Below are 27,950 nucleotides of genomic sequence, written 5' to 3'. Positions count from 1 at the left end.
TGTGACTGTGTGGGCTCAGTATTCAAAAATGAAAGCTGAGGTGATCGATAAAGTGGGGTAGAAACCACCAGTTACCTTAGTTCTTAATAATTAACTGGAAGTCCTTTCATGAACTTAGTACCTGAGTGTGGAATTTGGAATCTGACCTTTACTACATCTAGATAAACAGTGTGGCCGACCTGGCAGTGCTCTCTGCAAGCGCCCCTCCACTCAGCAGCTCACTTCTTGGAGGCTCTCACACTTCATGCTGTGGTCAGGAGCTCAAGGGAGTCCAGCATGATGCTTCTTACTGTGCTGTTCCTTTGCATCATTTCCACCTACTCAGCCTCTGTTAAAGGTAGGTCTGTACCGGGCTTGGTTCAGCTTTTGGCTCAGCAAGGGCGTAACCAGTGTGTATATGCAGATCTGTTTTGCAGCAAACCTGATCATCTTTACTTGTCTGTCTTTGAGTAATGCAAAATACATTTAGTAACTACAAAGGCTTAAGTGCTTATAGCATTCATGTCAGCAGAGGGGATGGAGGAGACAATGTTTTCAGGTGCACAGGGCCAGCGGTGTGAGCCAGGAGACTGGGGATCTTGACCTTGCTTAGTCAGGACATGCTGTGGGGGCACCGACTTGAAAGGGACTACGCTCAAAAGTTAAACACACAGAAGTGCTGCGGTGGAGCAGAGCCGGGAAGTGCTCAGGGCTCTCCAGGTTTCAACTTCTGAGCAGTTGACTCAGCTACCACCAAAGTCAGTAACAAGCATCTCATTAATTTCATGGGGAGCTTGCTCTGCAATAAGTCATGAAAACCTGTATGTCTGCACAAGCCCTGGGAACAGGGCTTTACTCAGGTGTCCTGACAGAGGTCATGGGTGTGAAATCTGGAGAGTGCCCACTTCAGCAGTGCCAGTATATGAAGCAAGGAAAAGTGTCTTTAGGAGTGGCCCTTCATGTACAACTTGACGTTAAATTTAGAGGAGCAGCAACCTTAAAACATGAGCTGACACCTAGTTTTTAGTTTAATGAGCATGTCTTCATCATGATGAGGAGCCGGGGGGGGGGGGGGGGGGGCATGCCATCCTAGGTTAAACTGTTAAAAGGCTGTAGAGGTGCCTCTTCCTGCTCCCTGCAGAGGATGCAGGACACTATCTGTGTGAGTACAAAGCAACAACCTTCCTCCCTACCTCCGTACCCCCTTACGACAGGAGTCATAAAGCAGAGAAGTTTGCAGGCAGTTCTTCTGCCTATGAGTGTATTTCACGAGACTGCCAAGGAACGTTTATGGCTAGATACCAACATGCCACATTTCTGGTGTATGCTTTTCCCAGTTTCTCCTTAATTTCAATTAAGCAAAACTCCTTCTTGATGTGAAGTAATATTTGCTTGTCACTTTACATCCCCAAGGTACTGAGCAAGCATTTTCTCATTAATTAGTCCTCTCTTCAGCTCTGCCAGGCCTCATCTCTCTCTTGTGCAGAGAGATTGAGAGCTAAATTACTGGCTTAAAGGCCACTTAGTGCCTCAGTGACATAGATGGGATTAGGATGAACATTTTACCATGCTGCCTTTTGGAAATATTAAAGGAATATTCTTTTCTTTTAAGTCAGCTGTATCAGCACACATGAAACTTTCCTACTGCAGTTTCACTTGAAAAATGTTTTCAAAGAAGCGGATGGGTTTTGCTTTTTAAAGCTATCAGGTATCAGAAACAGTGGCAAATATAATTTATGAAGGTAGAGCCAGCAAGTAGTTAGAGACGCAAATGCTGTGCATGCCGTATGTATTAATAAAAGGCACAGGACTTGACAGCTGTCTCTACTCATGCAGTGTAACCTTCTGTATTATACAGTATCATGATTTAATTATAGACTTGGCATGTTACCCTTAATGACAGACACTTAACATTACTAGTCAAACTGTATGTTATGCACTCCACCTTGAAAGCAGGCACTTCTGACCCCAAGAGAGCATGGCCGATTGCAGTCTTTATGTCCTCCCTTCCTCCTCCCTTCTCAGTCAGTGGGACGTTTGCCATCAGCTGAAATGGCAATGGCTATACGGGCGGCAAGGATCCCAGTACTGTGCTGAATACAAAGGAAAGAGCTTCTAAAGGCAGGGTGTTTTTTTTAAGAAAAGTTTCTATCAGAAAGGTTTTCTATCAAAAAAAGTTCTTTCTATCAAAAACTTTTTGAGTAGTTCTTTTTGAAAGATGGCATGAAAATTTACTTACGCTGTTTTGAATACTGGTTCTGGGCAGTGACACTGTGTCTCTGTCCCTCAACCACCAATATCTCCCTTGCCTCTCCAACTGACCACACTATCCAATTGTCTCTCTTGGCTTCCCCATTTCTGCCATGGTAAGTGCTAACTCCTTGGGACTGCCTTGAATACTGCCTCATTCTTTCTGCTTTTCTTATCATGATCCATCATTGACTCACCCTTTTCCATCAGTGACACCAGTCTTGCAACTAAAGGCATCTTCTGCCCTGGGTCCTGCAGTGTTTTCCACGTATGAAATGGTGAAAGAACCTAATATTATTCTAGCTCCCAGAAATACTTTGCAACTATTCATCTCTTCCATGACACTTGCAAGAAGCTGCTGCGTCATTTGCTCATCTGTTTCCTTCAGGAGGGAACAGCTCTTTTGTATGTGGGAACAAGCACATGCCAAAAGGGAGGAAGAGGGAAGGAACTCTTGCAAAAAGGAAAACAAGATCTATGGGTTGAGCTGTGGGAAAAGAAGGATGGGTGAAAGGTGATTTAACTGCAAAGAAAGAGGGACCAAACCACAAACATCCACCTTAACTAATAAGACATGTCTCTCAGCACCTGGATCATTTTTCTTGGATGTGCTTTCTTCCCACCTTAATCTTTAGATGGGACTGTGTCACCCTCTGCATTTAGAAAGCACCTAGTGGGTGGCACTTATAAAATCTCAGCTGATATTAAATAATCGGCACTGCCATTTCTGCTGCAAATGAAGGACATTTTGAACTAGGGAGTGACCTGCTCCGAGGTACTGCAAGGAACCAAGGGTGACCCTGAAAGATGCAGCCATCTCTGGGCAGGCACGGAGCACCCTCTGCTCTCAAGGGCAACATAGCTTCAAAGCTGATAGGATTGTGGAGAATTGGGGAAGTGCCTAGGAAATTCACAGTAAATCTGAAGGAAGGGTTATATGCCTCTTGGTGACTTTTTTTTGAAGCAGACACACAAGACATGCAAAACCAGAAGACCGCAATCGTGCTAACATTAATGCTTCCAGCCTCCCTGCAAAAAAATCAATAGTCACAGCTTTGAGCTCTCCCATGCAAACAGGTTGCTCCCCTGGGGATTACCAAACTTGCTGTGCCACATCTCCAGCTGGCATAAAGCATAAGCCAGTTTAGTTCTGTGTGGCTTTGCCAATTTATGCAACTTGCAGACCAGACTTGGTGGGGTTGCTCTTTTCCTGAGGAAAAGGTTATTTGAAGCTTACCATGATCTACTGCTGTGACATCTGAGTGAACAGGGGAAGGAAGCAAGCAAAACCTTAAAAAGGGGGGGTTTTGGACTCTTCGAGGACTCAGAATATATCTGTATATATCCAACAGCCATCTTGGAATTACATGGTCCACCTCCCTAATTGGATTTATAATCTGAGAATGAAATAATCCTTTTTACCAATGCAGTGATTTGAAATTTATTTAGCAGAGTCAAATAAAACACTGAGGGACATGACATAAATCACGATAGCCTGTTGATCCTCTGCAAGGGACTTTGAACACACTGATGATATTACAGCACGCTTAAGAATTTGTCTGAGATGTTTTGATAGATTTTTCTTTTTTTTTCCCCCTGCACTTGTCATAAGACTGACATGCATCTCCCTGAAGACAGCACTTTGCTTTTCTTAGATTAAGTCTGTTTTGAACTTTTTGTTTCTGCTCTGCACCTCCTGAACTCCATGAAGAAATTCCCAATGGATTCATTGGTGCAGCATTTGGGTCCGAAAGGCTAGTGCCGTGCTGCTTACAGATAGCACCTAAGGTCACTGTATGTGTATTTACTTTGCGGATGCAACAGCACTTTGTGTACAGCCAGCTTCTCCTCCCTTCCCTTCCCTCTACAAACTGACTTCATCAGTTTTTCTTGTGTGGAAGAGACCTTTGTAGCCATATGCACCAGAGGAGGGAAGCAGTGAAACGGGATGTTATTTATACCCTTCATGACAAAATATTTAAAGGGTATTCCAGAAGAAATTGATTTTCCTTAGCCACAGATTTTAGGGGCACGGTCTTAATTCCTGTGCCTGAGGCTGGATAGAGAGTTGTGACTCTGGTGCCACACATTCCTCACATGGAGGTGCATGAGAGAAGAGAAAGAGAAGATAGGAAAGGGTATGGTAGTAAGTACTCTTATAAAGGAAAAATAAAAGCCATTTATATACTACAGGTTTCATTTACACTAACAGGAGTGCAACTGAATCCCTAGGGAACAGTCTGAGTTGTTGATGAAAATGGAAATAGCACCATAAATTGGGTATGCAAGTTGCATTTATGCTAGATTTTGGCTTTTATATCCCTTAAAATACATCAGTTAACAGCCAAGGCACAGCTACAGAGACAATTATTTGGTTTAAAGAACAAGGGCTTAATTATTTAATCTAAAAAATATTTTCCCAATGTCTTCATTAAATTCACGTCACCTGTGGGCAAGGGTCTTGATGGAAGGATTCCCAATAAACATGCAAGAGATGCAGAGATCAACTTCTGTTGGCTTCAACAAGTTACATCAGTGCGTTTCAAATTGCTAAGCACACAAATTATATGATTAATTACAGTATTTTGAGTTGCAAATCATTTTGGATTAATTTCTCATGCAAACATATCCGAAGTAAAGAATTTTACTTCCTTTTATTTATGTAAGCATAAGCTAGAACAAAGGATTTTGTGGACATTCTTATCTTAAATATATGAGATTAGTGTCAACTTAATCACACAAAACCCCAGGTACACCAGTGGGACAGCCTCTGTAATCAAGGGTAGCAGAATCAGTCCCAGAAATCTTTTGTTGGCAATTAAATTCTTAATTTTTCTAAATGTGTTTTTTAGAGAAGATGACAGATTATGTTAGTTACTCAATTCTAAAACACTGTTTGTTTTTGCTTTCCAAACAGGGCACACTACTGGACCAAGCTTAAATAATGACAAGCTATATAAATTTGCTTACTCGGCTGAAGTGTATGTTGATCAGGCAAAAGCATCACTGCAGAAAAGTGCAGGCTACCGGCTTTCTTCTGGTGTCGATGTCAACCTCTTATGGAGAAATCCTGAAAATGATGATGACCAGTTGATCAAAATTACGGTAATTAATGCCATCAGACAACTTAAAACATGCCCAATCTTTTCTGTGTTTGTCTAACTGATAATTTAATCTTGAAGAACTTGTTTTCAGAAGATGATCCACATCATTTACTCTTTTCTAGTCTCATCAGCTAAAACTAGCTTTTTCAATAAGCTGATTCCTATAGAATAGGACTTCAGAAGAATACATCTAACATCATAAACCAGAACTTCAGAATATCTCCTATATTTTGAAATGGCTTCATACAGCTTCTATAGTTTCAAACAACTGGTGTGCAAGCACCTACCTGAGGTTGTCTGAAGCCCTTGGTTGTAGCTGCAAATCATGACATTTGCTAAATACAAACTGCATTTGATACTTAGCTTTATGGTGAGTTTTTCTGCCACTTATTTCCCCAGTGGTAAGCGCTGGTTTCTTGTGAAAACGTAGACATAGTAATCATGGAAGATTAATGATCAGAACCAGAAATGAAAAAATAATGAAGATGTATTAGGTGAGTTAGCCTATTTAGCCTACCCCAGGCCAATGCTAGACTGCTCTCTGCATGAATTTTCTCTGCTTTTACTTTGCTAGATAAGAGATGTTCAAGTTGAAAATGTGAATGAACGTCCAGCTGCTAAAAACATCTTCAAAGGAAAAAGCACAGAGAAGATAATTGGGAAAGAATATCTGGAAGCTTTACAGAGGCCCATAGTTCTGGAGCTAGTCCGTGGAAAAGTAAGACCCTGTCTTTTAAAATTCAATCCCTGAGGAAACCTGAGACAAATCTTTTCTTGCAGGCTTGGAGAATTTACCAATTCACTATCATCTCAGTGGTCTTAATATGTCATCATATCCTTTCTTTCTGTGCAAAATACAATAGTTTAGAACTGACTGTAATTTACCTGTACAAGGGGCCCTTCCAGCCCAAGACTCTTTGAGAACACATACAGTATCGAAGCAGCAGATTGGCCACATATATCTAGGCCACATGCAGATGTACGCACACTCGCTCTGCAAGATTTGTGCTGTTGACTTCAGTGAGGCCAATATTTTATCCAAGGTCTGAAGGCAGAAAAGGAGATACAATTTGCAATGAGGTAGATTATACCAAGTCTGTGAGCAACAGTGTTAATCACTTTAAACCCTTAGCAAATACTTCAGTGTGACTACTTTTCCCACGTCTCTGGCTTGCTGATTTACTTCAGTGTCACCTGCAGTTTCAGTGGTTCCAAGTTAATGAGTTTGATACCAGAACAGCCTTTCATGTTGTTCCTCTACTGGGAACTGTCTCCAAAAATCAGAAGAGAAGGCACAGTGAGCAGGTGTGTCTTGGTGTGTGCCTGGGGTTTATAGCTTGCCCTGAGACAGCAACGAAGCACTGTCCCACTGCTGGAGCACCCATGTTCAGTTGTAGCTCTCAGGGTCCCGGTCTTGCTCAGAAAGGAAATGAAGTAAATCCATCTCCCTCTCTTTGTCCCTGAGGAGCTGCTTACTTGTCCCCTTGCGCTTAGCCTACTGCTCTGCCAAGGAAGCAGCAAAGCTTGAGCCATGGCTGCTCCTGCCTCCTCTCCACTAGCTTCTTCACTGGCTGGTGGCTTGGACCATTAGGCCAAGAGCCTCACTCTCCCCTCCACAACCCAAGCAAGTGGGCAGGTGGAACATGGGCAGAGGGGCAGTGAGAAAGGAGGAAGGTTGAAGGTCACGCTCCCTTTTCTCTTCTGCAAAGTGGAGTGAGGGCTGTGACACCCTATCCCGTCAGGATCTTTACCTCCTGCTGTAAATAGGCACTGAGCACATACCCTGGCCGCCAGCTCAGCCTACTGAATTGCAGCTGCTATCAGGCCTGCTCAGTAACTTTCAGACTCAGCCATGTCATCAGTTTTACACAACATAAAAAGAACCAGGACAGCACTGTCTCCCAACTGTACACATCCCTAAATGAGGACAGAGGTATCAGAAGAACACAGTCAAAATACATCTGCTCATAATACATTAAGCAGTTCACACACTAAGAGTGAGATGTAGTATTAAAAACTTGGGCTTTTTCTCAGGTAATAGTGTCTGTACACTCCTCTTACGATTTCTTTGTGGTGTGATACTTTAATCCCTGGCGTAGTGATTTCACTTTTCAGGGTTGCCCCGAGATAATACGCTGATTGTACCTACAATTCCTGAAAAAAAGTGCACTTTTAAAGCACCTTGAATGCAAAGTGGAGGTGCAAAGTCTTGTTACCAGAGGAGAGGCTTAAGCACAACAGTTGACCCATGAAGTGCAAAGGTTGTGATGTGTTTGACACGTCATTTAAGTCATTCTAACTGTGATTTAGCTATGATTCATTCTGGGTTTTTGCAACCTGTGATTAAAGTGCAACAGATATTATGCCCCCATGGGGTGGGATTATCCAAGGATTATGCAGAAAAATGAGTCACTTATGAAATTGTGTAAAGTTTCTCTTCTAAATTCTCTCTGATTAACAGGAAAGATGCTCACTGCATTGAAAATACTTGGGTACAGCTGAAGCCCGAAACATGTTTGTACTGTTATCGGCATCCCCTGCAGCCCCTGGAGTTTGCTTAAATAAGGGCAATAGGCCAAATTCAGTTTCCAGATCAGAAAAAAGTAAAGGGAGTTTTTCTAGAGAGGGTCCTCACTATTCCTTTCTGATTTAACCAAATTTGTTATATACTTGTTTTTTATTCCTGCAGGTCAAAAACTTCTACTCATATCAAAATGAACCTGTTTTTACTCAAAATATTAAGAGAGGTCTGGCTAGTCTGTTCCAGCTACAGCTGCACTCTGGTGCTGCCCGTGAGGTATGATGCTATATCTGGCGAGATAATCATCATCAGAGAAAGAGGCAGAGCCCAGTCTGCTCTGAAAGGCAGACCTGTGGCTCCCACTGACTTCAGAAGGAATTAACTGTAACAGAAATCAGCCCTTTGATTGCATTTGAATTTAGGGATGTAAAGACAGTCTTCAGAATATTTGGTGACACAGATCAAGTTGCTGCAATTAACATAAAGAATTGGTGAAATCCATTTGATTTAAAATGCTCCTATCAATTTGGCAGAATCTGGTATCATACCAACTTAAACCAGGTCACTATAAAAGAGATGATGCTGATGTTTCAATTTGGTTGATTCCTAACCTCAATTCAATGGATTAGGCCATTTTAAATCAGAGTATCCAGACAAAGTTAGCAATGGTGTAGCCACATCCATTTAACCTGTGTTACATTTGTATCTGTCCACATCAACAAAGCTGGAATTTAACTTGGATTCCTAAGTATAGCGCCAACTGCCAGGTGTTTCCTAACTTTTTTTGTTTAAACAAATATTGTTACTTTCCTTCAAAGCTGTCTAATGAAAAGTACCCCTGCCTATCTAAAGCAGGTGGTTAGAAACACAGATACCTTCAAAACTGGTAAACCAAACCAGTGCAGCATATTGTGTAAAAGATTCCAGTAGTGGAGAAAATGGTTCATCTCTGGATGGTGTTCCAGGGTCCCAAAAATAAATTCAAGCAACTGTCCTAATCCAACTCTTTTTTTCAAGGTGGACATATCTGGCAAATGCAATACTACTTACCATGTGCGGCAGGATCAAGTGACTAAAGTAAAAGCCCTGGACACCTGTGAAATAGAAAAACAAGGATTTACCAGCCACAACCAGGTATGATTTCTTTAACAAAGTAAAAACAGTTCTGCCTATTTAAAAATATATTGTTAATAGCTATTACTCATTTTCTCGCATTACGGAAAGCAAATTCTACATGTAGGTTTTGTAATATTACTAGTAGAAATTTCAAATGTAGTACCCATGGGGAGAACAAGGAAACCGCCTTGGCTCAGCTGACATTAAGTGCAACACACCAATTCTCATAAGTTTTGAATCTCATACATAAAATATTTTAGCTTCTATTCAGATTTACAACACTTTTATCCTGGGTGTACTGAATTTTTAATCAATGTGAGGGTTCTTTTTCTTTGGAGGAAAACACTATATACAGTCACAGTCATAGTGACAACAGTAACCTTTTTCCCAGATGCTAAGTCACAGCATTTAGTCACAAATTAAATGCTGGGCAAGATGCTAACTCCTGAATGGAGCCCTGTCAGGCTTGCCTGAAAGGTCGAAGGCTTCCCTAATGCACAGGTGTAATGTAGGCGATGTGCTATAGAGGTAACTGAAGACCTCAGTGGTCCCTCACTACTAGTAAATACCTTTCTAAGTGGTTACTACTCGGTGCAGGCTGGACGCTTGCTGAAGGCACTGGGATTCTCCACATCAGAAACTGATCTTTCTCAGGGCCGAGAAGTACAAAGGTAGCACACACACTCTTAATTAACCAGCTTAATGCTATGACTGAGTTCCTGATTTTCACACTTGCCACAAAGACTTCATCTTGTTTAAAAACAGATCAAGCAAGGTGGCTGGCTTTGCTTCCCAGGTGTGACCACCATAATCTTACTTACAAAACATTTCCCTGGAAAGACTTCTTCTCTTATTTGAAGTGTAATTTTAACTAAATGTAGTACTGGGCATTTTCTCAGTTACAGCTTGCTCATAACTTTGTCCCATCCTCCACCCTCTTTTGTTTCTGGTATGTATTGAATTTGAAACACATGGTGCAGAAGTGAGTGACTTCTTGGTGCAGAAGGAATTCTTGAGAACCTGGAAGATCCTGGTTTATGGTCTTAACTTCAGATGTTGTTAACCCACATGCACATTCCTCATTTGGCTCTATTTTGTTATGCGTTTTGCCCCAATGTGGAACTGTGATCTCTTTTCCTATTCTGTTTTTTATTGATCAGTCCTTTTTCTGGTTTATTTTTTAATTATTTTCAGATTTTAGATGTGAGTACAAAAGCCACATCTGCCACAATTTATGTGCTGGAAGACAGTTTCATTAAATCCATTAAGGCAGAAGAAAATTATGTTTTGCTTCTGAATTCCCGACGAAAAACAGGTGCCAAAATAGTTTCAAAGTAAGTGGTACAATTTGACTGTCATTGATAGTAGCAGGACTAGTGGTTCAAGTAAGGTTATATGTGTATGTCTTATAGCATCAAGATCTGAAGCTCTAAATTCTCCAGGTAAGGATTTAGGTATCTTTTGTATCTGTATGGTACCTAGTCCAACTTTGATTCAGGGCTCTACCATACTGCAAAGTAATAATGACTTTCATAAGAAATTAAACGGAAACAGCTGAAATTGGCCAAAATATTTTAAATGCATTACTTCTGTAGGTGTTGCATGTCTGTGTTCTTTCATTTCTTAAAAAATACTTCAAATGGATCTCAATTTCTAGTGTGTGAAAGTTCAGAAGTATGGAAAACAGAATCTGCTGCATAGAAAGGAAACAGCAGCAAAACCTAGATCAGTGTTAGATTTCAGACTCTAAACCACTGAAAGTTTGGAGATATACAAGATAAATGATGCGGGCATCTCCTTAGTATTACGATATTAAAAACATGTACATTCAAAATCTTGTTTTCCAAATCTTCTTATGAACAAATATGTGAAACATTTCATAATGCATATGGTTACTGAAGGCTGTTGACCAGGTGCTATAAATTCATACTTCAGAAAGTCTATTATTTAGGTATTTTATACCACATACCTCTAGCAGTGATTCTGCTGGTATCAGATACTTCTGTTACCTTAAAAAAGCCATCGACTTGACATGTTCTGAACATTTTAAAATGAGTCCTCAACAAGTCTGTGTTCTGTGTTTTTGGTCTGTGGAGGGTTTTTTATTTCCTCTTGCTGTGATTTCTGCATTTATGCTCTAATGGCTTAGCTCTAACAGTGTCTTCAATGTATGGATACACAGGCAGAGACTGGAACTGAAGTCAGTACAAGCTGGCCCCGGACTGATCGCTGGGAAGCAAGTTGCCAATGTTATCAAGACCTTGGACTCCAGTTACATTGCAGTGACACTAGTAGCAGAGACAGTCAAATCCGAATGCAAAAAGTGTGCTTCAGTAAGTAAGCACAGGCTTGTTGGACATCAGGTTTGTTAGCTGAGCAGAACAAGTGTGAAAGAAGTTTCTGTCCAAGCAGCCCACTAGGAGAGGTCTAATGTAGCAATATAAAATACATCCCAGAGTGAGGAGCATGGTAGTGATGCAAAGGTGCTCCACCACACAAGAATGTTTTAAGATTTACCTCTAAAAGTACCAAACTTTTTGCTCTCTTTCAAAGATTGAGTCCAGTATTTCTCAAGACCATGAGAAAATACAACACCCTTTTGTTTTTTCTCATCTTTGCCAACCTTGAGTTGGCAGGAACTTACTTCTCTGGGTAATGGAGTGGGAAATTACTTTTAAGATGGTTGGCCAGTGTTTATAAACAATTCTGTCATGGACAAGCTGAACTGCTACTAGAAATTAACGGTAGTTAGCCATGCCTTAGGCAGACTAAACATTTGTTCGTAATATATCTAACCTCTTCTTACTGCCTGACTGTGAAGGTAGTCTTTTATTTAAAAGACTTCATAGGTATTTTATAAGTATAAAATGGGGCTTTAGTATTCTTGGCAAGCCCAATACTGTTCTCATTTTCCCCTGGAAAAAAAAATACATTGGTTTTTTCTATTTAAGACATCTAAAGACTACTAAGGGCTTGGTACCGTAAATGCGTCATCTTTTGTTTTACTGATGCTATTCATCATAAACTAATATAAATTGCTACAGTGATTGTTAGCAAACAATTTTAATGCTATAACTATCGTGGACTGAATTTAGCAGTGAGTGGGAACATTAATTTAAAGATTATTATCCTCTGCCAGTTTTTGATAAGCAAGATAAGGCTTCTACTCAGCACACATAATTTTAATCCTCCAGCTATATTCCCTATGAACACAAATTACTTACTATATTTGAATTTGTGCTACTTATTTGGAAGTAGCATTGCACTGTAATAATTTATCTTGTCTAATGCTTGTTGAGCTGCAGAGAAGACAAAAAATACATTAAGGGAAATGAAATGGAAATGATGCTGCATGCGTGCTGGAGCAGTTCTGAGCAGGGAACATCAAGGGATCTTAAACAGAGCAGGGACAGGTGCATTTTCCCTGACTGCCCATCAGGGTTTGTGCTGACCAATTTGTCGCTTGGAACCGAGTTTGTCATAATAGTTATACAGATAATTTCCAGACCAAGATAACAAACATAGGGTATAATTCCAGAGCACTGCCTGGGTACTGAGCTATGTCATTATAAACCTAATGGCACGATGAGAATGAAGTCCTGCTTTCTCACTATATTTTACAGTAACTGCTATGAAAAGATGGTGTCTATAAACAGAACACTGTATCCAAAGCAGCAACATAACATTTGGTACTTATATATCATAGTATATATTAATGCCGTGCTGACATGGTATGCCCTATAGTTTTACATTTTCAAAACCCTTTTAAAATAGGAACAGGTCTTATCTCTATCTTTATGAATTTGGTAAAATAGCCATTACAATCACTACTTCACAGATTGCAGCACTAGCTTCTGTGAGGTTCCTGTGAGGTTATGGCCAATATTTACATTTAAATTTAGGCCTAAGCTTTCTCTGTTTAGACATCATAAAGCATGCTGTTTTTAGAAGAGCTCATGGTTCTTACATTCTTTTGATGCTCATGGGTCCTACAGAAATAGATGCTTGCCTCTTCTGAAGTTGAGGTGTTTTTTTCAGTCTTGTCCAACCAACCTTTGTAGGTTGATAAGGCAGCTGTCAGGCACTGATATTCAAAACCAAGTCCTGATCAGTTTAGGACCTCTTGGTTTGGCTTGAATTTTCCTAAAGTGCCCACAAGATCTCTGGTCTGATCTCTCAGAGAGACGGAGATTCGAGTCTGAGGTTGGCTGAGCTGCCATGTGGACGTGCATGCATCTGTGCCTGAATCCTTGGGGTACTCAATACAAACTGGCCGACATTCACATCAGGAGAATGAAGCCCTCACAAAAGTCAACTGGAAATGCTGTTTTTTAAAGTCATGGCCACTGCAGGAGATGGCAGCTGCTCCTTGTAGCAGTTGAATGGTTAGAGCACCCCACCAAAAAGGAAGACTTGGTCTCCACTCTCTTTTGCTTGAGATGGCTCCAGCTCACGTCTCTCATCTTGTTTGTCTCTAGGGTATGGGCTAAGCTGACTAAGAGCATCCCACGTAGATAGGCTCTGCACAGGAGAAAATACAGGTTATTTTTTGTCAGGCTACAGTGCAACTTTAACAGGGGGAATAGAAAGTGCCCCAAATGTTTATTCAGCTTATAATAGCCACACTGACCTTGGTGGTAAGCCTAATCACCAGTTGAGGTTAACAGACCCATCTGTGCCTCAGAACATGAGCTCCTCCCAGCTGGTCATTAATCCTCAGGAAATATCTTATGTATCAATCATTGTTGCCTAATTATTGTTTGTTACAGTTGATGGAAGTTGCACTCTGTACTTCTGAATGATACTTAGGATGATTTGCTGGCAGGTTCAAGTGTTATTGCCTAATACAAAACCCATGAAGAGGGGAAGTATTTTAGTAAAGGTCAAATGGGCGACAGTGTTATTTCCCACTTGGGAAAACTGCAGTAAACACTGCTGCAAAGAACAGCTGAGTTTTCACCAATAATTTGAGATAATAATAATCTAACTTGATACTTTGAGATAACAGAGGCAAAGGCAAGTGAGAGAGGAAAGGTCAAAATACCTGCACCAGTTTCTTATGGGAGCGTATCTGGAAGGACAGATATAGGTGCTTTGGTACCATGTTGGCTCATTCAAGTAAAAAATGTGGTGTGTGGAGTAAATACAGCAACAATATATGAAGGGGCCAATACCTGTTCTAATATCACCTTACCTATAATTTTGTACAACAACCACAAATCCCTCCCCATCCTATGCAGGTTTATGAATAAGAAATGGGAATTACTTATAGGTCATTTACTCCTGTTCCACACTAACCACTTACAAAATTACCATCTTCTGAGAAAACATGATTAATTTGTGAATTGGGGATTGTGCATCTCCCACTATAAAAAAACTGACTTAGGAAAAAATGGAAACAGAAGGCAAACATTGCATTCACCAGAAAGCACAGTAAATTTGCAAGATGAGAATTCACCCTATTCCAGTTACAGTATAAATAATCATGTTTTGTTCCAAAATAGATTGCATTTAAGGCAATGTACATTATCAGGAAAATACTAAAGTGTTGGAAGAGAGAAAGCTATAGAAAGGTTTCAAAGACATTTGTGCTGGGATATTATAAATTAAATAATACTTAGCTAAAGGATCAGCAATCTATTGGATTTCAGCTAATTTGAGCAATAGCTGGCCCACATATCTGCATTTAGTAAGTTTGATTTTGAGAACTGAAACCACAGCTGAGAGATTTGTCATAAAGCGAATTATTTTGCAGCTTTCTGAACACTGGCAGAGCATCAGAGAACATATGCATCCTGAAAAACTTTCCAAAGCTGAAGCAGCAAGAAGCTTTTTGTCCTTCATTCAGAACATCAGAAAAGCTACGAAAGAGGAGATACTGCAGATTATTAGAAGTGAAAATAAAGAACTTCTGTAAGTCATCGTGAACAAGCTTTCAAAAAGTTTAAGTTATTTTAAACTGCAGAAGGGCAAACTGCATGCAAACAGATTCAGTTCTACCAGTGATGTCCTAGCAACGCAAAAACAGAATTCAGTACTGTCTACAGGAAAAGGATTTAAAAAAAAAAAAAAAGCTGTGTTTGTTCTTGTGGTATAATATATTTGCAGCACACTGTTCAATCACCAAGACTGTATCTACAGTGCAAGGTAAACATGCTTTGTAGCTTACCCAAAGCTTCTCATCCCACCTGCTTGTTCTGAAACACTCTATAAGTTGTTCTTGACTTGCCCATTTTCCTTCAAATGGAAATACAGCAAAGAAGGGGATGGTTCATCCCTCGATATTGTTCTAATATTAACGGTTTGGGTATGAACAGCATGATCACCTGGACTGGGGAATTCAAAAGCGTTTCCAAGTCCCACCATACAGTCAGGATCTTTCAAACAAATTATAGCAGTTGTTAACAACAGAGATAAAACTGAGAGTAAATCAGGTAGCATAGAAGATAGAAGCCTGTTCTCTAGTTGCCGTTGTGTATGTAGAAATAAAACACTTTTTTCCATTTACAACCTTGTCCTGTAAACTTTAAGACACTCTGGATAGTTTTGGGTTTTAGTACTTTTTTTATCCTATATTTGCATGAATTCAAATATTATTATCCACAGACATGAATAATTTCTGGACTTCATCTACCATTTTAAGGCAGAAGAATTCAGGGACATGGTTTCTTCCAATACGAGTGAAAAATTCTGTCTCTTACCTACAATGAAGAGATCTTTCAGCGCATTAGCTTCTTTCTTTCTATACGCAGTGAAGTCCTTTCAGTATTTTCTAGCTCATTAAAATGATATGTTCATTTCCACTTCTTTGTAGTCCGCCGGTAGTGGATGCCATAACATCTGCTCAGACCCCAGAATCACTGGAAGCCATACTGGAGTTTCTTGACTTTAAGGATGCAAGCACTTCTATCCTGCAGGAGCGATTCCTGTATGCCTGTGGATTTGCTTCTCACCCCAGTGAAATGCTCCTGAAATCTTTAACTGTAAGTCCAAGGACAAAACAAATAACAGAGTTAATACTCTTGAACCTCATCCCTGTCAAAGAGGAAAGGAAGAAGAAACGACTGTTGCTATTTCCAATTTTCCTTTATCCCTTCCAGGGTTTCCTTTAAAAGTGCCAGTAGCATATAGCCTGGAAACAAAAAGAATTAGTAGGTCAGACTGAAAGTCTATTTTTTTTGTAAAAATTTATCAATATCTACTACTTGGAAAACACACATAATTCTGAATATTAGCAAAACAATTTTAGGGTTGTTTGATTGTTGCCTTATCAAAGTCCTGTAACCATTTAATACTCTTTCATTTTTTTTTTTTAAACATAGCTTCAAAATTAGTCTATTATTTGAGACACTGAATATAACTCAAGGGGCAAATGACAGTCAGTTTTTATATGTAATGATAGAGCAGTGCTCTGCTCAGCCTGAGCCTATGATGTTGTGGTCGTCACTGCCTTTGCATTGCACCAACGTTCACGGGAAATCAGGAAGGGCATTCAGCCCACTACAGACTATGCTTCATCATATTTAGATAGCATTGCTTTTGTGTAACAGGCTACGTTCAAGGGTGATATTGCGAATGAAGAAATCAGAGAAACTCTCGTCATTGTCATGGGAGCGCTCATCAGAAAGCTGTGTGACAGAGAAGGCTGCAAGCTTCCAGTGAGTATCTGCTGTTCACTGCTGGCCAAATTCTGGTCTGCAACACATGCAAATAATGCCTGCTGATGTTACTGGGAGAGCACGACATACACAGGCAGCATATTCTGCCCTGTTTTAAAATAAGCCCATAAATTCCTATGTCTGATAGAGAGAGGATTATTTTTTTTATAATGACATCTACCTTTGTCAGCTTTAGGCTTTAATCTGGTCTCTTCCCATTTCTGTGGATTTCTCCCAGTTTGACCTTGTTTGACAGAACTTTTCCTCACTGCCTACTCTGTCAGTAGAAGCAGTACTTTAGCTCACTTGTGCAAAAGCTTTGCATGTTGTCCTGGTTTCAGCTGGGATATAGTTAATATTTTTTTTCTAGTGGTTGCTGCGTTTCAGATTTGGTATGAAAGGAATGTCAGTAATGCGTATTGGTTTAGTTGTTGCCAGGTGATGTTTATATTTTTTAAGGACATTTTTAAGCTTCCCATAGAAGCTGATAAGGAGCATAGATAGAATGATGGAATTGCCAGTGGATTATTCTATACCATAGATGTCATGCTCAATATATAAATGGGGTTAGTCAGGGGGAAGGGGTTGCTTGCGGTCACTGCTCAGGATGGTGCCAATTCACCAGTTCACCAGGTGGCAAGAGTGACTTGTGTCTTTTATATTCTTTTACCATTATTATTATTGTTGTTGTTATTATTATTGTTTTTTTTTCTTTTCTGTTATTGTTCTATTAAACTGTCTTTATCTCAATCCATTAGTTTTTTCCCCTTTTCCTCCTTTTCTCCCTGCCCTTCTGGCAGCTGGGGAAGAACTGTGTGAGTGCCTGTGTGGCCCTAGCTGCCAGCTGGGGTTAAACCACAGCATATCTCCTCAGAGAACCACTGGAGAACTTTGGATCTATTTAATATCTGCAATCACCTTAGGTTATTTCAGGTCTGTGAAGAAAATTCATTGGTTCAAGTACTCAACTCTGCCCCAAACATGCATAGAACAACCCAGGAGGAAGGCTATCACCTTGACCATGCACTGAGTAGATGCTGATGATAGAAGATGAGGATGATCAGACAAGGCACTGCAGCCTGCTGGATCTGTGCTGTTCAGGATTGCAGCACACTGCTGAAAAGACATAAAGCACCTGAAGGGCCCTTAGGAATCCCTTTTTCCTTCCTCGGTTAATTGCCAAGCACTCTTATAACACTGTGTTATGAAGCACTAAAGAACACGTCCCTTGTCTTTTTTTGGGGGGAACATATTGGCTCCACAAGTAAGAATCGGGGCAGGAGCAGCTAGCAAATGATAAATCTATGGACCAGGTGTCACTGTGGCTATAGCCACTTTGATTATGCTAGAAGGAAGTAATTGACATACAGTTTACAAATCACACCTTTGCTAACCCTGTGCAACGATGCTTTGAAACAAAAACATGCTAGAACCCAGCCCTGCACCTCCTTCTTCCGAGACAGAAAAAGGTGGGTTTATGATCACCATTTAAACATGCTGCTGATTTTCTTTAGGCTGTTGTGGAAGCCAAAAGGCTGATTCTAAGTAGACTGGAAAAGGCTAAGAAAGATGACAATGTGAGGATGTACCTGCTGGCACTGAAGAATGCACTCCTTCCCGAAGCAATTCCACTGCTTCTGAAGTACGCGGAGTCAGGAGAAGGGCCCATCAGCAATCTTGCTGCCACTGCCTTACAGAGATACGATCCTTCTTTTCTCACCAAAGAGGTAAGAAAATATACTGCCCAATAAAAGAAGTACAAGAGACTGCGTTAAACATCAAGTACAAATTAACAAAGCTCATTTGTCAGTCTCACTCTTAAATATGCCCCATGTATGGGTTTTTTACCTCCAGGAAATTATGATACAGTTCCAGCCAGAAAACTATACATTCCTGCTGGCCAAGTCCCAGCTCCCAGTCTGCCAGTGCCAGTTAGCTTTTGGCTCCAGAGTCACACACAGGAGACATTAGGAGCATTTGAACACCTGTGTAACCACTGTTCGTTCTTGTGCTTTCACATAGCCAGGGAGAATGCATGAAGTAAGAGAAGGGTACAATAGCTGCATCTTACCTTGCAGCCTTCAAGAATAAGAAAAGACATACAAAATAGCAGAACATGAGGTCCTGCCTCTGCTGCATTCACTGCATCCCATTTCATATCTACTGTTGGCAGCTGTGACTGAGGTTGTCAGGGTGCTGCTCTGCAGTGAGCATGCTAGAGGCTGTTCTGTCAGTGGGGCTACATGGCTCTCCACGGACTTCTTTGTAACAAAGATGTTTCACAACCTTCTCAGGGACACAAGGCCACCACAGGCACTATCTAGAAAATTAGAATTGCAGGATTCTTGATTTTTTAAAAGTACATATTCACTTAACAGTCAAGGAAATCTCTCTCTTGATCTTACCACTGCCACAGTATTTTGATCTTAGTGTTCCCACTTGTTTACAGCCCCGCTGTGAAAATCAGTGTGGAAGACTATTTGGACTGTGGCAAAGAGAACATAACAGATGCCCCACTTGCCCATATGGTTGCTGAGCTATACATGTCTCATACATTCCAAAAGGACCATGAAAAACAGGGTGCTGAAAATATATCCTTAGCTATGGAGCTAGCTTAAGCAGATATTATAAACGAGATTCCAAGCTGTACTTTGCCCAGTCATCTGTGTGAGTACTGACTAAATAATCTGTTTCCTGACCAGGTGAAGGAAACAATGAACAGGATATACCACCAGAATCATAAAGTCCACGAAAAGACAGTGAGAACCACTGCAGCTGCTATTATCTTAAACAGTAATCCATCCTACATGGAAGTGAAAAATATCCTGCTCTCCATTGGTGAACTGTCCCTGGAAATGAACAAGTACATGCTCTCCATGATCCAAGATATACTTCAATTTGAAATGCCTTCAAGGTACATTAAGTTCAGTATACATAAATACAGCTCATCCTTACTCCTTTGCAGAAACCCAAAGAACACACACAGGTTCTCCTGAATTACTACTGTAAAAATTAAGGAGAGTATAAAAGGACACCTGATTTTTGTGTCACTTTTAAGTATTGATATTTTAGAATAAATCTCTGCATTTCAATTACATCCATTTAATAGCTAGTCACATTTTCAGAAGTACAAATAAGAATTAGGCATCTAACTTGCATTACTGTAAGAAATATCATCTGCTGGTCTTAATTCTGTCAGTGGGGCCCTTGCTTTTATATTTTAAGAACCAGTGAACCAAAAAAATTTTGAACATCACAGCACTAGAATGAAAATAAGCAAAATATCTCCTCTTCTCAACACTACTAATTTTCAAGCAAGACCTTTCCTTGCTTTTCTACCCATGACTGCAAAGAGCAGCTGAAATTGGAAAAGAGCCTCCAAGTTAGGGCAGATTTTTAGTGGGAAAATGTGAGTGGTTTGAAGACCTTCTTTCCTACTGGGAAATTCACCTTCTCTCAAATCTGATATTTCTACAGAATAGTAATATATTTGATACCATAACATTTTTGTGTCTCTGTGTTTGTTTGTTTATTTTGAAATACCACAGCAAAACAGTTCGGCAAGTTCTGAAGGACATGCGTGCTCATAACTATGATCGCTTCGCCAAAATGGGCTCCTCTTCTGCCTACTCTGGCTATATTACACGTATGTAACCATGAAACTGCCTTTTAGCCCTGTTTGTATTCCCAGATATTTGATTAATCCACTAGTTTAGTCACAGGTACCTTCTTTCTTTTTTAATTAAGGTGGTCCTGATGTATCATCCACATACAGCCTTGACATCCTCTATTCTGGCTCTGGCATTTTAAGGAGAAGTAACATGAACATCCATGTTTTTGATAGAAATGCTGAACTTCATGCCAGCCAGGTAACTGCCACACTGTGTATAAAAACTAAGTCAGTATGTAGCCCTCTTCTTATAGCTTCTAAAGCAATTCAGCTAATGCCAAAGACCATAAGGTTTGCTGCACTAGGCAGAGAACAAGCCAATAACAGGGGAAAAAGAAACCCACAATAACCAATGAGGCACATATTTGCCCTAACTGAAAGCCAAGTGTTTTCTTATGTATTGTATATCAAGTAGTTAGAAGAGGCTTAGCTAAGAAGCGAAGTTACTGAACAAAACTGGTTCTGTTTTACCGGGACACATGCTGTGAGGTTATTTTATTTTCCATTTTTCTAGCTGCTCTACCTAGTTCCCTTAAGTCTTAACCTCATACTTTTTCATCTACAACTACGTAAATAAGAGTTGGGCTCTTAGACATTAAGAAAATGCGTAGGGTTGTTAACAGCCTGGATCAGGCAGAGGTCTTTTTTCATTGCTTCTGTATCACTGTTGCTTCTTAGGTGGTGATTGAAGCTCAAGGTCTAGAGTCCATAATAGCTGCAACTCCTGATGAAGGCGAGGAAAACCTGGACTCCTTTGCTGGCATGTCAGCCATTCTGTTCGATGTCCAACTCAGGCCAGTTACATTTTTCCAAGGGTATGGTGATTTAATGTCTAAAATGTTCTCAGCAACTGGAGATCCCATTAACGTGGTGAAAGGACTTATCCTCCTGACGGATTACTCACAGGTACTAATGGCACACTGCTTGCTGCTTTTTCTGTCTCTTAAACACAGATGCTCCCTCCCCCACTGTTATTGTAGGACATCTTATTTTCTCTCTTTTCAGTGCTAACAAACCTGATCAATGTTACATAGGCTTCTCTTACTATGGCAGCAATAGAAAAGTCACAGATATTAAAAAACAGAATGAAATTACATTAAAAGCAATCTAGAGCAAAGGTGAGAACACGTATCATTCTAGAAAACAAAGTAACATTGAGTAAAAGCAAATCCAACTGTAGAAAACTCATATTGCTATCAGCTATGGCCTCCCCTCCCACTCATAATACAGTAGTGTCCCATGTGACCACTTAAGTTTTCCTCTTCACAAGTTATCTGGAGACCTTATGTCCAATTAGGGAATAACTGTGAGGTACTGAATGAACGAATCACGAGTACTCAAACTTTCCCAGGTAACTAACCTTCAAAGAACAATGCTAAGAGGTCCAGATTTCAAATGCTTATTGTTAGGCAAACCCAGGAATTAAAATGAGGATGGCACAATTTTTATGCAACTGTCACCCCAAATGCTCTGTTAATTTTATGCTTAAATATAAACTCATATACAGATCTAACTGGCCACATAATATATTATTGGAGGACTAAAAGTCTAGACATCTCTCTGAAAGTGCAGGGCCAGCACTTGTTTTGATATTTTTGTTCTTCCCAAGCAGGGATCTCCTTAGAACTCATGGACTGAACAGCAGCACTCAGCTCATGAAACATCTGCAGGCTCGAACTTTACTTTTCACTTTTCCCCTTTAAATCTTGGCAAAAGAAAATGCCAAAAGCAGATGATGAGAAAATCCACTCTGATCAAAATTACACAGAAACACCCCCCACACATGACAGCTGTCCCTGTCCTGAACCCAGCTCAGCCCCTCTATTATAAATCTAGAAGGCTTCCCATGTAGTGCACAAATTGGCGAACTAAAGCTCATTCCAACAATGCTTTACAGTTCACACACAGATTATAGGCAAAAACTTTACCATGACCTATTTAACAAACAGACTGCAGAGGTGAGAAAGATAATCATGTCCAGTCCTGAGCATCCAAGCATGGTGTTTACAGAACTAAATATTTCCAACTGCTGTGCATGCACCAAGCTCCATACATACCCTGGATGAATCAGCTGTCCGGGCACCCCAAGAGCTCTGTCAGCCAGCAGATTCCCCACTCTTCACCTTTGGAGAAGCTCACTAAAGTCTGGGGCACATCAGGGCTGGGACTGCATGCCATTTTTAACAATATCAGGGTGTAACATTTTCGGTCAGTCACTGACTCTCTGGAAGCCTGGACAGCCGTGTGATGAGATGGGATCCCACCCTGCTTTTGCTCTTGGGTTGCCACTGGCACAGGTGCTGCCTAAGCTCTTTGAGACTCAAGTAGCGGACACAACCAAAAGTGTGTGTTCACAACCAAAAAGGCACTTGTTCATACCTCTATACCCCACAAAGGCACTGTTGAAAACACCTTTAGGTTGAACTGCCTCTTAAACATGGCACATCTTTCTAAGAATGGTTTTATAGCTATGTTCCAGGTCAACAGCAATATCAACATGGTTTGGGCACTTCCACATAACCCAGTTAAACTTCATTAGAAATGCTTTCACCAGTCAAGTTCTTGAACTGTGATTACAACTATACCAGAAAACACTGTCAGAATAAAAGTGTGAATGGCCTAACACTGGAACTGAGGAAAAACAGTGCAAGAGGGCCATAATTAATCTAGTTTCTTGATAGTTGAGTACTACCTCCACTTTCCCTGGCCAGCATGGACAGGCCTTGCCCAGAACATAAGCCCCTTTACAAATTGGTACTGTAGACAACCAAGCCAAATGTAGATTTATCTTCTTTCAAAGAAGAGGGCCAGGCATGGGAAACAGTGCCCATTCTATGAGACCAAAACTCAGTGTACCACAGCTGGCCGCAGTGTGATTTCAGAACAGGCAAAAACCCAACATAAGATACAGACAGCACAGTGGAGATCAAACATCAAAAGGATGGCTTGGAAGCCAAGACTGGAACTTACAAATGGAGCAATTGATTTGCCAGAAAAGAATTTGTGTAGTATTTGGGTTACAATTTTTGCATTGGTGCAGCCTAATTTTGAGAAAAGTGATTTTTAAATATTACGAAAGTTCTGCTTCCCTGTTGCTGTTTGTAAGGATCATTTTGCGCAGAAAGACTAAAACTGACTTGTACTCAAAGTGCTGTCAAATCCACCAAATAATGCCACCCCCACACACACACTTCATCCCCCAGAAAATAGCTTCTTTTCATTAACTTTACAACTGTAGTAACCACACTAGGCACACTTTGGAGAAGTGATTTCCAAGTTAATAATATTGCTTCTAAAGCTTACATTCCCGCCCACTGTCTGTAACATCTTTTCTCACATAACTCCACAAACTGAAATCAGAGTGTATTTTACAGCCATTACCAGTTCTCATGCTGTTGTCTGAGGGCTAAGAATAACCGTCCAGAAGTTAGAATTCCCTCTATAAAATAAACAGCTCTCATAAAACTGTTTTTGAGACGCCTAAGTCACCTGCATTAAAGTTCAGTGGTGTTAATATTTCTCCTAGGCAACACACCTGCCAGAAGCACAGAGAAATTAAATACTGTATTAATAGGTCAGAGAAACCATTTGAAAGGCAGACCCCAGTGGAAGATAGCCAGTTCCCAAAGAAGTGCCTGTTTCAGCCGTCTCTGCATTGCATTACGGTAGCACTGTCAGTGAAGTGCAGAAAGAATCTTTTTTGTTATTGAAACATAGCATGTTTCAGCATTTTAAACAGTAACAAACTACCTGTTCTGATCTTTTGGATCACATTTGCCACTGCAAATGACATACAAAGCTTAAAATAGGGACGGAAAGAAAAAGAATGCTCCTGAAGAGGCCGGGTCCCTGTGATTTATACCTCCCGTCAGCCTGGATTGGATTTACACATGAGACGAAGGACAGGACTGAGCTCTAAATAAGGAAATAGATGAGTAAACACAAAACAAGTGCTCCTTAGCTTCTCTGCTGGCTTCAGTGACAAACCTGACTTAATTCTAGGTAGCCTTAAACTGTGCAGCCATTGCAAACCAAGCCTACTCTAATATTACTAGGTGCAATTTGACAATACATCTAAAAATATCTGCTCCTCTGGTTGTGTATACGTGTCTCTGCCAGAATGTATACTGTTACCTCCTCACTCATTAACAGCTACCCACCAATTCAGGCCCAATTAAAAGCAAAGTAAAATAAAGTAACACCTAAACAGTCCGACAAGTAAAGTATTCCTTGCCTCATTGCAGTCAGTAGAAAAACTCCCTTTGATTTCAGAAACACCACAATTCCAACTCATGATTTTAACTTGCATGAAAATAAGAAATCAGAGAAATATGAAAAAATAAGAAATATGACCACACCTGCTGTGGATGTGCTGGATTTATGAGCCACAGCCAGCCCACTACATTCTTACATTAAATCTCAAGCCCACTTCAGCAGCAACAGACTGCCAAGTTGCTTCTGCCAAAAAGATTGTTTCAGAGATTGGTTATTTACCCTAAAAGATAAAGTAAACATATAGAGCCACCATACTTATCCAAGTCCTCAATTATGGCAGGAAAACTCAGGAAAACTTTAATGCTCTAAATAAAAATGTTGCTCCTTGCTATAGGGATTAGGAAGCCAGACTGTCTCTGCTTGCTTCTTTCTTAAATCTTGGGTCAGCATTAGCTGGAACCACTGGGCTACTGAATAGCTACGAAGAGAAGAGAGACCTTTAAAGTGCCCGGACATCAAAAAGGGGGAGGGAGTTGAGTATTTACGCATCCTATAGATTCCTGCAGCATTACAGGTGCTGAGAATACCAGAGGCACAGAAAACTGGGAGGAGGGTGAAAACCAGCTGGGAGAGAGGAGCAAGCATCCTGTACATGGGGGATATGATCAAAATAAACTTTCCCCGAATTAATCGTTCTTTTAAAACAGTGAATTAATCCACTGGTTCTTAGGGAAGCAGGACAACTATATAAAGTGAGTTAGATTGCCAGGCTGAGTGAACCTTAAAATCTTGGCTGTGTGTCAAAACTTAAAAGTAACGAACTGCCATGACCGTGAATGATATTATCACTTCCGAAACAGACTCCACGTGATGGGTTTCCAGTCCAGCCATAGAGGTTTCAAGAAGCCATAAGTACACTTGATGGAAAATGCATTAAATGCAAATTCACAGTGGCAATTGAGGTGCCTTAGCTTATGGGTTTGGCCACCCAGACACCGAAGACATCAATCATTCCTGCCATACGTTGGGTTCGGAGCCACTACACACTGCACAACTGCTTGCAGCACTTTGCATCCTACTGCCAGTATGGGGCTGCCTTTGGGTGCGCTGAAGAAGCCACACCACACTGCACCATTGCTGGGGCTCCAGTGAGGAGTTTAATCTGACTTAGCTGGAGTGCCAGCAGAGCCTCCACCCATGCAGCGATACTCCTTGCAGAAATTAAGCCAGCTGGCACATAAGGGAGAGGGGAAGGGTACAAGGCACCTCACTTTAGCCTCATCCCATTTTCTAGGGTAAAGGTACATCAGGGGTGTTTTGTCCACCCTCTCAGAAAAGCTACCTATTCCTTTTTGTTCCTGCAAAATGACAAGTGGCATGATCACAATACAAAAGGGAGCGAGGAAACCACTGAGGTCTGCAGTCAGTAACCAGTCAGTAACAGGGGGTTACCTGTGCTTTCTCACGGCTGTAGGAGATTCAGCTGCAGTCTGGGCCGAGGGCCAGCGCGGAGTTCCTAGGTGGCCTGGCCATCGACATCTCGGGAGGGATGGAGTTCAGCCTGTGGTACAGAGAATCCAAAACCAACGTCAAGAACCGGTGAGATATTCCCAGCGCGCACTATAGCTGTAGAGAGCTCAGGCTCCTGAGCCCCAGTAGTTCTGCTGAGAAGAATTTAAATATGAAAGACCTTGAAGATGAGTTACATGAACAGGAGAACACTTCTACTTCTCTTCTTGTTTCCAGCTGAGTAATACCAGTTCCCACTGGACTCATCTGAATTTATATACCTTTTCCTGAAAAACAGGCTCCTTTGAGGGCAGTTTTAATGTATGGATGGTAGGACTGCTTGCAATTTAATTTCCTCTTTCTTGATGTGTTTTGAATTAATTGTAATGCTTGAATTTATTTGCAGGGTAGCCGTGTTTATAGCTGGTAACACTGAGGTTGATTCCTTCTTTGTAAAAACTGGTATGGAAACCACTTTGGAAGTAGAAACAGCATTAGACTTCATCTCCACAGTGCAGTTTTCACAGTACCCATTTTTAGTCTGTATGCAGATGGACAGAGTCGAGTCTCCGTTCAGGTAAGAACTAAGAGCACACAATTTCTGAGGCATCCTTCCAGCCAGCTACTGAACCTGGAACTTTTGGTATTCACAGCCATGAGAGGTTAACAACAGAGGCTGAATTTCAGCCTAACACAGTCAGGTACAGCGTAGGCTGTTACACATACTGAGCTCTCTGCTAACCCATTCTTCCCTGTCCCCCACCTGTGAGATTCAGAGAGGACTTTTTGAAGATCACGACTTGCTCTGAATGTGCATTTTAGTCTAATTTTCTAATTTGATTTTGCAAGTAAATTAACTGAAGTGGCAGGACACTCATCCCTTCGCATACGATCAGTTCTGATGGTGACCTGAAACTTTGCCAGCAGTAGTTCTCTATTACACTGTTGAGAGAGTAAGTGCATAGCCATAAACTAGCTGAAGTGGAAAGTTTTCTTCATGTTCTGCTATTTACTAGTGTCAACAAAAGTACCTGGTGTGTTAAGTTCTTGCAACCATTGTGTTTTATCATATTTTATTAAGGCACCAACTTTCCTGAAAACTAAACAACTCTGCAATAAGGTAAAAAAGATGCTTTCCAGTAGCAAAGACCAGTAATTGCATTGTCATGTGAGAAGCTGAGTTTACTACTCCCCACTAGTCCCTATTTGCTAAGACCTAAGGGGGATAACGCTTGCAGAGCCTGTGCCAGATTTCCATTCAGGCTTTTCTGATCCAAAAGATGGTAAGCCTAAGAGGAATTAAAGAACTCGAGGATCTCCAAGAAATCCTAACAAAACAGTATCTGTTGTTCTGCAGATACTAAAACGTGTTCTGATTATACCTACACATTCTGGAAGTGTAATCTCCTCTGTATGTAAAGTGTTCATCTCTAGCTTCACATACAGGGTACAGATTTTGCATACATTTGCTAATACCAGACCACCATGTTGTGTCTTTACAGGCGTTCCGTGATGAAGTATGAAAGTCTCCCATCTGGCAGACGGTACACTGCAAAGAGAGGGAAAGCAGAACTGTTGGCAGGTAATGAATACCCTCTCCATCAAGAGAACTCCAACATGTGCAGGAAGGTATTCGGCGCCAAGTCTGATTCCTCCAGCAACTGGTTTTGAAATGAGCACCTGATCTTTTGCTTTCCTGAATCCATGGCTCCCTCAATGACTTAGGCTTGTACGTACCGTCCTAACTTGGAGCTTGATCTTGCACTACTGCAGTCAATGGGAAATTTGCCATTGATTTCAACAGGCCAGGATCAACCTCTCAGTGCGTGCACAGTGTTTACATATTAACCTATATTTAAGACTTTTGTAAAAAAAAAAAGCTAAGGCAAATAAAGACCAATTTGGTAGTATTCCATGCACTCCCTTAA

General features: G+C 40.8%; 1 protein-coding gene across 1 annotated transcript; it reads left to right on the top strand.

The window, feature by feature from the left end:
- Nucleotides 1-276: 276 nt before the first annotated feature.
- Nucleotides 277-27,693, top strand: MTTP (microsomal triglyceride transfer protein; the record flags this gene model as incomplete). Its single annotated transcript, XM_082482980.1, has 18 exons — nt 277-337; nt 5,147-5,334; nt 5,908-6,051; nt 8,023-8,130; nt 8,872-8,988; nt 10,165-10,304; nt 11,153-11,303; nt 14,726-14,883; nt 15,785-15,953; nt 16,521-16,628; nt 18,143-18,355; nt 19,331-19,542; nt 20,177-20,274; nt 20,376-20,497; nt 20,977-21,204; nt 25,988-26,112; nt 26,429-26,599; nt 27,525-27,693. The coding sequence occupies 18 exons, from the start codon at nt 277-279 to the stop codon at nt 27,691-27,693; spliced, it is 2,682 nt and encodes an 893-aa protein (XP_082339106.1).
- Between the last annotated feature and the right edge of the window lie 257 nt (nt 27,694-27,950).

The sequence above is a fragment of the Vanellus vanellus genome, assembly GCF_965231255.1.
Source record: "Vanellus vanellus genome assembly, chromosome: 4".
In the NCBI taxonomy this organism is placed as follows: domain Eukaryota; kingdom Metazoa; phylum Chordata; class Aves; order Charadriiformes; family Charadriidae; genus Vanellus; species Vanellus vanellus.
Note: the sequence above shows the minus strand (reverse complement) of the source record. Positions and strands in the feature narration are given on the sequence as shown.